The 11,287-nt window shown below is 39.9% G+C and overlaps 1 protein-coding gene across 1 annotated transcript; it reads right to left on the reverse strand.

Moving 5' to 3' along the window:
* Window positions 1-1,646: 1,646 nt before the first annotated feature.
* On the reverse strand, window positions 1,647-8,563 carry LOC142367238 (sodium-dependent neutral amino acid transporter B(0)AT1-like). The gene is made up of 10 exons (XM_075449210.1): window positions 8,365-8,563; window positions 5,208-5,348; window positions 4,986-5,123; window positions 4,708-4,889; window positions 3,002-3,112; window positions 2,809-2,921; window positions 2,605-2,733; window positions 2,196-2,352; window positions 1,909-2,113; window positions 1,647-1,810 (listed from the first exon to the last, which is right to left on the reverse strand). Exons 1-10 carry the CDS (start codon window positions 8,561-8,563, stop codon window positions 1,647-1,649), a joined length of 1,539 nt encoding a protein of 512 aa, XP_075305325.1.
* Window positions 8,564-11,287: the final 2,724 nt, after the last annotated feature.

Raw genomic sequence — 11,287 nt, forward strand, 5'->3', positions numbered from 1 at the left:
TGCTGCGGAACCGGAAAAGAAAGTAATTGGCGGATCCACCAAAAATTGAGAAGGGTACGGAACCTTTACTCGGCCATTTTCATTTTAAAGTTCTTCCAGACAGAACCAAAGTCATCTGTAAACATTGCCAAGTTGAATTGTCTTCTCACTGTAGTAGTTCCAGTCTAAAATATCACTTAAGCCTCGTTTCCACTGTCAGTACGGTTCGAGTCACTTCGTATTGGTACGGTACGGGTCGGGTCGCTTTGGGGTCAGCTTTGCGTTCCCACTGTACAAAGGGGACCCTCAGGGGTGGGCGGAGTGCATGCCGAAGCGTCACTATGTCGATCGCTCTGAAGCTTCTTCAGCTTAAAGCTACAGTCGGCAGGTTTTCAAAATTGCGAGTCTAAAGTCGGAAAATTCGAACTGATACAACTTTCAGGTCCCTCCCCCAACCTCTAACAAGCTCCGAATCGCCCCCCAAACCCCTCCCCCTCTGTGGACGAGGTTGTGCACGTGAGTTCACACCAGTGTGAGCGCACACAAGCTGGGGCAGACTCACGCTCAGCAGCGTGTGCACAAGCTGTGATTGACAGGTAGGATTCCTCCACCCTAATGTGATTGGTTAAAAACAGCCGGGAGCGCTCGGTTTTTGCAAGCATGATTACAGGCTTCAGAGGGAGCTACAGATTTCGTTATTTTTCCTAAACAGCCTATTTAATATTCTACTTCCAGAATCCCATGACAGTTCAAGCTAATATGACTAAAAAAAAGTTGCCGACCGCAGCTTTAATGCGACACTGGCTCGCGGTCCGGTTGAAAACACTCTCTGCAGTTTTTGTGGCGATCAGCTGGAAAACTTTTTCGTTTCGCACAGCGCCATCGAGCTCCCGCTGCACAGCCTCCTCACCAACAATGGAGAGCAGAGCCTGGAACCGGTTCTGTGTGCTAGGTACCCCAAGCAGAAGGGTTACCAAAATGGTAACGGGTACCATAGGACCGGTACGCTTTCGTGGTAATGGAAACACTGAAATAAGCGAACCGTTCTGAACCGGCCCGTACCGGACTGCATAGTGGAAACGAGGTTTTAAAGGCAAAACACACAATTGATACCAGCAAGTCATTCAACGAAACAGACAGTGGAGCGAGGCTTCTACATAAAAACTACATAAAAATGCTGATGTTAAAAGTGTTACAAATGTCATGGCACTTTCATTCATATGGCAGTACATTTAAAATAAAACTAAATGCTAAAAGCTATACACTACTTTTAAATTAATTTTTGGATTTTGCGTACAAATGCGATTAATCGTGATTAATCAGGAAAATCATGTGATTAATTGGATTAAAAATTTTAATGGTTGCCCAGCCCTATTTGATATGCAAGCAGGTCGCATAGCATGTGAGCTTACAGAGTTGGAGTCCCAAACTAAATAGGTGAGCTTCTCTTGCGCTTGAATCACAAGGTAGAAAACTAAGATGACCAAGACAATCAGAGGACTGACGAATCTCCATGTCACCTGCCAGAAGATTGACGGCCTATGTCCAACCATGAACTCTATGTCCTTATTGAACCTGGCACACAAGAGAGCATGCAAACATATTGTTATTGGTGCATCTGGAAGCACACAAAGTCATTGCGTTGATTGAATACTTGGAGCGAGCACTCACCTGTCTATGCCGTAAATGTAAACAACAGCTATCATCTCAAATAATCCAATGGTTAGCAGTGGAACAGATCCAGCAAACTTATCAAAGAGAGTTACCCAGTAAATTCCTGAATGCTGTGCAAACAGGAGGCAGATGATGAAGGACACGAGGCATGTTAGTCCTGAAACATGCAGGCAAAGAAGGGAGCAGACAATCAGTTCACCTGAAGTTGGTTGTAAAGAATATTTATAGACTTATTAGCTATAGGAAACAGAATACCAGTGAGTGCTTCGTGGGGCCATTTTTTTGGGAATACTTTCAAGTCTTTCAAGGGGACCACCACTCCCTCAATGTTGCCAAAAAGAGTTGAGAGCCCAAGGCAGAAAAGCATGACAAAAAAGAGGACAGACCAGATAGGGGAGCCAGGCATTTTGGTGATGGCCTCTGTGAAGACGATGAAGGCCAGACCTGTTCCCTCCACTCCCTGAACAAACAAGCACAACGCAGACAGAGTAAAACACCATTACAGCATGGGGAATCTCACATATCTTCATCAAAATAGTCACCTCACTGAGAAGTGTCTGTATGTCACAGGTTTGGATGTTCAGTCCAAGTATGACATCATAATTGGAGCTGTTCAGATGATTGAAGGCTGCATCGTAGTTGCTTGCTGTGATGCTGTTCTCAGGAAGTTCAAATGCATTTGATAATTTCATGATGTTTCTAAGGAGAAAAAATACCAGAGCTTTGTCATTTTGGATTGCTCTGATGTAATTACAGGATAGCTTTCAAATTATTTTTCATTTTTAAAGTCTTTTTTCTGCCAGATGCCAGCGCCTATGTCCAGTAGGAGAGTCGGGTTTCAATCGGTCAATGACAAATGAGGTCATTAAACAAAACGTCTGCGCCCATTATTTGAAAGCCCAATCCATGCAATATTTTAAACTTCAAAGCCTCAAAATGAAATGTACTCACTGACTGATACATGAGTCGTATCTCTCAGTGGCTCTAAAGCCAATGATGGAATAGGTTACAGTGGCAGCATAAACTGAAGTGAGGCCAGTCACAACAGACAGGATCAAAGCATCCTGCACACAGTTGTTGCTGGGGAAAAAAACATTGTCATCATTGTTTCAATAGAAATGAGTAAACAAAGGAAAAACCACTGGTTAGCCTTACTGAATGGGGTTGTAGCTTGAGAAGGAGATAAGGCCTCCCCATGCCAAACCAAAGGAGTAAAAGACCTGGGCACCTGCATCCAGCCACGTCGTGGGTTTAATCAACTCCTCCACCTACACTCCGGAGATATACATTATCATGTTGAGCTGATGTGTAAGATGTGACTTTCTTCATTTTAAGATTTAATACATACGTCTGGTGTAAAGAGGAACTTAATTCCACTCAGAGCGCCTTTAAGAGTCAGTCCGCGGATGAGGAAGATGGCCAGCACGAAGTAGGGAAGGATGGCTGTGACGTACACTGCCTGAGATCGTGACAAGAAAAACAGTGGAACAATTGGTTTTAGAACTGCCATTAAAGTGTGAAAATGCAATGGAGTGAGTAACTTTTTCGGATTTCAGTATTTCATGCTGATTGGTTTGTGTATTGTATGTAAGCAATTCGAAGCTACACAGCAAAGGAAAAGTTTTGATTTCGTTGCTACAGATCACACACAACAGTTTTATGAAGAAGGCCCACTGTGACTCTGGCTTTGCATGGACACCGAAGCGAAAAGCCGTGACTGCTCCATCGCTAAAAGGTCTTGAATCTGAACCGTAAGCTGTTAGTGAAACTGTTTCAAATGTGTGTCCACTGTGTTGTCATTAGAAGTACGAACGGATTTTAATAAAAGCTTTATGGTTATATAGAATGAAACCATGACAACTGAACATATCCTTTTTTTGTTTCTTCAACATGCTCAGAAACACAGAGTTAAAGGGATAGTTCGCCTCTTTTGACATGAAGCTGTATGACATCCCATATTAGCAATATTATTTATGAACATTTTCTTACTCCATGCTGCGTCCTGTGAGCCGAGTTCCAGCCTTTTTTTGGTGTTGACGAAGGTAGTCCGGCTAGTTGGCTGGGGTCGAGAAAATAAAGCGTTTTGCTTCTCAAAACAATATGCGTTCAAAAGAGTAAGACATTTACATCACAAAATCGTTAGCCAGAAAAAGTCAGACCTCACAATCGCTTGGCGCTATTTCTCTCTTCCTTCATATCACTACGGGCTGTGTAAACCGTGCAGACCGAGCAGTCCCCTGCTTCCGAGCAGTAAACACCGTAACAGGTGCGGCTGTCGCTAGGTGGCTGAATGCATTAATATGAAGGGAGGCAAAAATAGCGCCAAGCGATTGTGAGGTCTGACTTTTTCTGGCTAACGATTTTGTGATGCAAATGTATTACTCTTTTGAATGCATATTGTTTTGAGAAGCAAAATGCTTTATTTTCGGGACCCCAGCCAACTAGCTGGTCTACCTTCGTCAACGCCAAAACGAGGCTGGAACTCTGCTCACAGGATGCAGCGGGGGGTAAGAAAATGTTCATAAATGATATTGCTAATATGGGATGTCATACAGCTTCATGTCAAAAGAGGCAAACTATCCCTTTAATCACACACAATGACTGGCTCCGGTTTTCATGCTTAAAATAACAACACGTTTCTCAAAGTTTTTTTTTTTTCATGTGCTGTTGTGGTTTTCTATTGGGTAGTGCCTGTTCAGTAATTTCCCTCGTCCCTTTTCTCACCCCCTTGGCAAACCTCCATGAATTTGACCAATCAGAAGACACTTCAGCCAGGTCCTTTCATTCTCAGGAGGAGGCTTCCCACAAGAGAAAGTTCTCCCTCGTTCCACACTAACTACAAACCGTTTGGAGCTGGGAAGTGTGGAAAGCTAATCTAGATGTACCCAAGATGAAAAATTAAATGACTAGAAATCATCGTGTCATGTCCACTTTAACTTTTTGTCTCACCATTCTATGGCCATATCATTCATTTAACGTATTAAATGTAATTTATGAAATGTCCAGCGTAGATACTATTTCTAACCAGCCTACAAGTAAATAAGACTTACAGACCTTGCCAGAGGTGCTGACTCCTCTTATGCAGCAGATAGCAACAACTGTCCAGGCAGCCAACAGACAAACCACCATGGGCCAGTGGATTCCTCCAGAGTCAGCTATAGAGGCTGAACTGTTCAGTGTCACTCTGTAAAAGTAGTAATCCACAGTGGAGCTCCTTTGACACTCGGGTATAAATTCTGAATGAAATATTTGTATTGGAAAAAGAAAAAAAATCAGTTTTGCGGTTTAGGTACTCTAGTGTATATATGAGGGCTTATTATTTAAGATATTACCTGTTCTATTTTCATTGAGTGGACATTGAGTCCATGGCAGCGGGGATTGAAAGGAATTGAAGAGATACCACATGATCCAGGCTATTATTGTGTTGTAGTACAGTCCAACCAAAAAGGACACCAGCATGGATGCGATACCTGAGAGACAGTATCATTAAATGTGAGATCACACAGAGAGCGAGAAACAAGTTCTTTTTTAAAAATTGTGAATATTTTGCTCACCAACACCAGTCAGGTAGGGACTGATGGCCCGCCACACTCCCACGCTGCCTTTCCTGAGACGCTGGCCTATGGCAAACTCCAGCAGCAGGAGAGGCATTCCTTCCAGCACCAGCAGGATCAGGTAGGGAATCAAGAAGGCACCTGGAAAATGGGGTATAATTAGTGCCATGACAGAATCAACCATTTACTTGTCAAAAGTTGAATACCTCAGTATAATAGAACAGTGCTGGTGCAGTTTGTCATGGAATTTTGTACAGATATTCATGATTATCAGAGCATGAATCCTTATGACTTTGATGATACATTAACTTTTTTTAACACCACTGAGCCTACATACTGTGTAATAGCAACATCGGTCCACAGCATGATGTTTTGCATTAATTTTACATTAAAGACTTGGTGTAAGACCTGTCAAATCATAAAAACATAGAATAATGGAAAATCAAAACTTTCTTCTGCTCAATTTGTGAAAGTGGTCTATTCCAGCCTAAACCACAATCTTCAATCAACCACAAGCAATCAATAACGATCCTTAACCTAACTGAACCTAGCTACACAGAGACTGTAAACTGAACTTAGTCTACTAAAAAGACCTAAGAAAAAATAAATAAATAAATCATCACCCCCAATCAAGATTTGGTGCTAAAACGCCAACGCATACTCCTACCTCTGAAGCATGTAAGCATCATCACTGTTTGCTCATTGGTTGTTATGTACTTATTGTATGAATTTGTTTTGAGGAGACATAGGTGAGACCCGTCAAATCATGGGTAAAATAATTTTAAGATGATCTGGAGAAAGCATTAAAGCAACACTAGAGGAGTTTGTGAGAGTTTGTGTGCTTCTGACATAGTTTGAAGAACGTTCACTTTTTTGTGTAACGCCATGTCACGAGTTTTAGGTCATGTTTTGGTTTATAGTTCATGTCTTAGTTTAGTTTTTTTTTTCTCATGTTTTAGGTTCAGGTCTTGTTTAGTTTTCATGTCACGCCACCCTCTCCTTCCCTGCAATCAGCCTCACGTCCCTCACCTGTGTTTTCCCCTTCAGCTGCACTCAATCCCTAATCACCCTCCACAGTATTTAGTTTCCAGGTTTCTTTTCAGTTCTTGTGAGATCCTTCCCCGTCACCATCCACGCCACGCCACGCCACGCCACGCCACGCCACGCCACGCCACGCCACGCCACGCCACGCCACGCCACGCCACGCCACGCCACGCCACGCCACGCCACGCCACGCCACGCCACGCCACGCCACAGATAAGTTTCCATGCTTTTGTTTTGTTTCGTCATAGATATTTCCACAGTTTAGGTTTTTGTATCCGGCTCAGCCGCGCTTTCCTTTTGGTACTTTGTTTTTGTTAAATAAATCTATTTTTACTTTTGGAAAATCCGCATCCGTGTCCTCCTTAAAAACCCCCACCTGACATTTTGTGTACATTTCTGGGTCTGAGACTGCCCTAGAATGCCTAGAGGGCTGAGAATATCGCAATTCTCGACTTTGGTTTCCAACCCTGCCTCATACCGTTTTGCTTTACAGTTGCTTGACATTTTTGTGAGCTTTTGATGGAATTTTTGCCCCGTCTTCAACATGTCAACAAGATCACGTGTGCACAGTCGTTGCACTTCATGGGCGACATGTTTATCAAAAAGGCACGGTACGACACTGAAGCTAAAAGTCAAGACTGATCCATTGCTAAAGGGGCATACATCTAAACCTCAAGCACAGAGTGGAAATATTTCCAATGTCTGTGTTGTTTTGGCATTAGGTTGATGAACAGATTTTTGAACAAACATCATGAGTACACTGAGTTAAAGAGTAGCTAATGGAGTAAGTATCGTAACACTTTGAATCCATTTGTTGTATACTGCTCAGAAACAGAGCCACTCACACCAGCAATTGCACAATTGCAGGTACTGAGCATTTTTACCAATCAGAGACATGTGAAGGAATTATCATGGGGCTCACTTTGATGTTCAGGATCGGATTCTGGCTCGAACACGTACGCGCCAGTGTTTTGCTGTACAGTCGCTTGACATTTTCGTGGGTTTTTGATGGCATGTTTGTGGCTTCTTCAATATGACAACAAATTCAGGTGTATGGCTGTATGTTTGCAGGGCCCACGCAGCGACAGTGGTGTTACATCCTACTGCTGTAGGGGGAGCTAAAAAGCAAGAAATTAGCCAAACTCTCTTGTGTTACTTTAACAACAGGAAGACATAATCCAGCTGGTGAAGAAGTTGGCAGGACTGGAATTTGTCATGTACAGTATGTGTTCTAAGAATAACACGTCTGATAACAGTAATTATAAGCAGTTAGTCATTAACTGTGAAGATTTGCTGTTATTCACAGCTGTGGTAGGAAAAGTTACTGATGTTTTATTCCATTAAGAGAGGGTTTTCTTTATCGATTTTAAAAAAAAAAAAAAAAAGTGAATTACTATGGTAACACTTGTTTAGTCTAAAATGAGACAGCGGTACTTGACATCAGAACGCATCAACGATAGAAAAGCCACACTTTATTGTAACCGATGACGTGGACAGTGAACAGTGGTTTAAACTGTAGGGACCTAAACTCTCCAGTTAACATGTCACAGAGGTAGAGCAGATTATATTTTAAAATCATACATGCCTTTGAACCTGTTGCATCCCCTGTGACTAAACATGCAGCACTCCATAACAATGACCTACTTAACAACAATGCATATGAAAACACACTCAAATGTTAATTCTGTTTAAACTCAAGCAATACACGGCTTATCCCAGAGTCTTTATTTTTTCTTTTGACCTAATACTCTTGTGAATCATTAAATATAACCCTATGGTAAATTCATGAGGGTTCTCTCACAGCCATGAATGAGTGATATATTTAACTTTTTAAAAGAGCCTTTAAATCTGATCCTTGGGTACAAAGGACCAGAGATATTCCTGAATGTATAAGCACAGAGCTGAGCTGTTTTGCGATAACATCTTACTTTCTTAAATGCTCCACAGAAAATGCACAACTTAGGCACTACAAAACGCAAAATTTCATGGCACTATGTCATAGTGAACAGGATCTTAACAGTTCCTATATACCATGCCTGTAAGTCTATCCTGTTAATCAGTCATTTGACATTGACATCTGACTTGTACATTCACTGTCTATGTCTCAACTTACCTCCTCCATGACTTTGACACAAGTAGGGGAATCGCCAAACATTACCAAGACCAATGCAAAAGCCCACACAGGTCAGTATGTACTGGGCTTTGTTGTCCCACTTTGGCCGGTCCACTACCACCTCCTTTTCCATCCTCTCTAGATCCTCATGGTTGGGGATTCGGCCATCCAGTCCTGGGTTAGGAAGTACCAGTCTCATGTCGACGATGATGTGAAATGAAGCATAGAGGTTGCGTTTGCAACTGCTGAAGCACAGTGAGGGGTTAGTGCACACATATCTGCATAGAAGCCTTCGGCAATGTTGAAACAAATTTATGATCTTTTACTACTGTGTTGCACACCTTAGATTAACTGAACACTCTGCATTTATTTATAGTCTTGCAGTTTTTTCAAGTTTATGATTTTGTAAAGAACAACTGTGCCAGTCATGGCAAGTCTTTAATAATTTGAAGAACTAAGAATAAAGCTCTTTTTTTTTCTCTAGACATTTATAATCGGAAATAAAAAATTAATTTGAAATGATTCCATATAAAAATGAAAATGTGTTGCCAGATAAAATTGTTGAAGGTGCAACTTCCACTTCATGAGGTTCTGCATAATTTAGTTATTCATTTTGCTCTGAACTGGTGAGATGATTATTTAAATGTGATTCAACTCCATTATCGTTACAAATATTACATAATGATGTTAAAATATTATGGAAACCATATAAAAAATGTTACAAGACATAAAAGACTGAATTGTTTCTCTGATGGGGATTTTTTTAACATGAACAAAATTTATATTGCACAATTAATAAAATAATTGTATAATTTAATAATTATTATTTTAATAAGTAATCAAATAATGAAAAGGGTTCATTTAAAAAATGTAAACCTTGGAAAGGGCTTTAGTAAATTTTGAAATTGTTCTTATTGTAAAGTTATTGTATAAAACAGTATTTAGATATTAGGAAACTTGGCTTATTTAGTTTGCTCTTACATATTAGCATTAAAAATGATGCTACAACTTGCTAGTTTATTGTGGTGAAAGAAGTAGAAACAGGCAGGAACAGCTAGATTGCTTCAACCAAGTTGTGATTTTTCTTAACTAAGAATATTTGTACATTAAAAAAACAAAATTGTTGAGCTTAAAAGACGGTTGCAAGCACCTTGCCTTGGGACATAGCCAAGCTAACCATCTCTCTCTGCGTGCAGTCTTTTAGCTACGCTAATAGGCTTACCTTAGGGGTCACGTTTTGGTTGATTTCTATCACTGTTTTACCTAAAACAGAACCTTTTCCATTTTTATTTTGAATGGTATAACTCAATTTCTTTGAGGTAGGGTTTGTCACTACCTTTTGGGAGTCCTTGTCTAATGTTAAAGTAGCTCATTTACATGGATAAACAAGACAGGTCCACTATCTACGGGTCATACAAAGAAGAATATAGACCATTTTCTTGGTTTCTGAGGATATTAATTTGCAAATGGGCTTATGTCAATCACTGATTTCAGTACAGAGGAAACGGAGAAACAGCAAATGATCTAAAAACAACATGGTTTATTCAGAATACATAAAATGCTGGTTATCAGAAATTTAACTGTGAAGTCTTGTAATTGAAGTAATTCTCAAAAACACACTTTTTATTACTCAAATATAAAATGAGGTTTGCATATACAGTATATACAAATAATTTTAGTATTTTTTAGTATATTAATATATTAAGGAGCTTGTTCTGTTTTCAACCTATGTGTTACATTTCCTGATTTCCATTCTGTTGTGCACCTCAACTTCTAAGTATCTGAAGTCTCTCAATGTTCTGCTTGAAAGAGATGAGCTCTACAACATTTGGCATTTGGTATTTAGAGCATTTAGATTAGAGTCAGTAAACACTGGAACTGCCTCACCATAGCATTTAGAGTAAGTCACAAATGTTAATAGCTGTCAGCCCAAAAAAATAGATCAGGTCGCAATTTTCACCAACCAGTCACCAATTTCATTCCACCAACAGCAATATTACTCTATAGGTGTGTCCGTATATCACTGACGAACAGTCAGTGTCAAAAACCGACAAGTTCACCATTCACGGATAATATTTGTGATACAAATATAAATACCAAGACTCCACCATGTTTGAAAAAAAAAAGAAATGTAAAAAAAAAAGCAAAAAGTTGGGTCAAAATATCTACAGTAGTATATGATCCAATCATACCATTTAATTTGTTGTTACACAATCACACAGACAGTTGTCTTTATCTGTGCTCTCTTCAAAACCAGCAGACTCCAATATCAAAAGGAGGGATTTTAGCTCCCACAACAGGAGTTGCTGATCTACTGCTACCCTGAACAGTTATTTTGTAAAACTGAGGACTTTGATGTTGTGACAAGTTCATTCAGATACAACCTGACCCATTAAAAAAAGTGAAGCCCTTCAGCACACAACGTTTTAGCTTTTTTTTATACTTCCCCGGGCACAAAAATGTATCTGGATGGCATTTTAACCAAAAGATTTAACACTTAGTAATCATTCATCAATCCTTCTTGTCATGTGCAAAACAATTTCTCCACTCTTTCTCCACCTACAACAACATGCCAGATGTGTTCACAGTGTATCGTTGGAATTCTGTGTATTGTTGAATATAATATGGTAAAAAATGGTTTTACCCAGAGCAAACATCCCACAGCATCAAGCTATTAAATTAATGTACAATGTAAACTTACACACTGAACAAGTTACAGAAGGAAACTTATGTCAGAATATAAGTATGTTCGATTATATTATACTTCAAAGCCTTTTACTGTTAACACTTTCAAAATTTGTTATGCTTTTTAAAGATAAAAATCTTTAGTCACTAAGGTATACTTATCACCACAGGTGATAATAAAAAAGCAGCATACCGCACAAGTCGAGTCACATTGAATATTCATAGAAAGGCAATCCAT

This window comes from Odontesthes bonariensis, chromosome 18, assembly GCF_027942865.1.
Source record: "Odontesthes bonariensis isolate fOdoBon6 chromosome 18, fOdoBon6.hap1, whole genome shotgun sequence".
NCBI lineage: Eukaryota > Metazoa > Chordata > Actinopteri > Atheriniformes > Atherinopsidae > Odontesthes > Odontesthes bonariensis.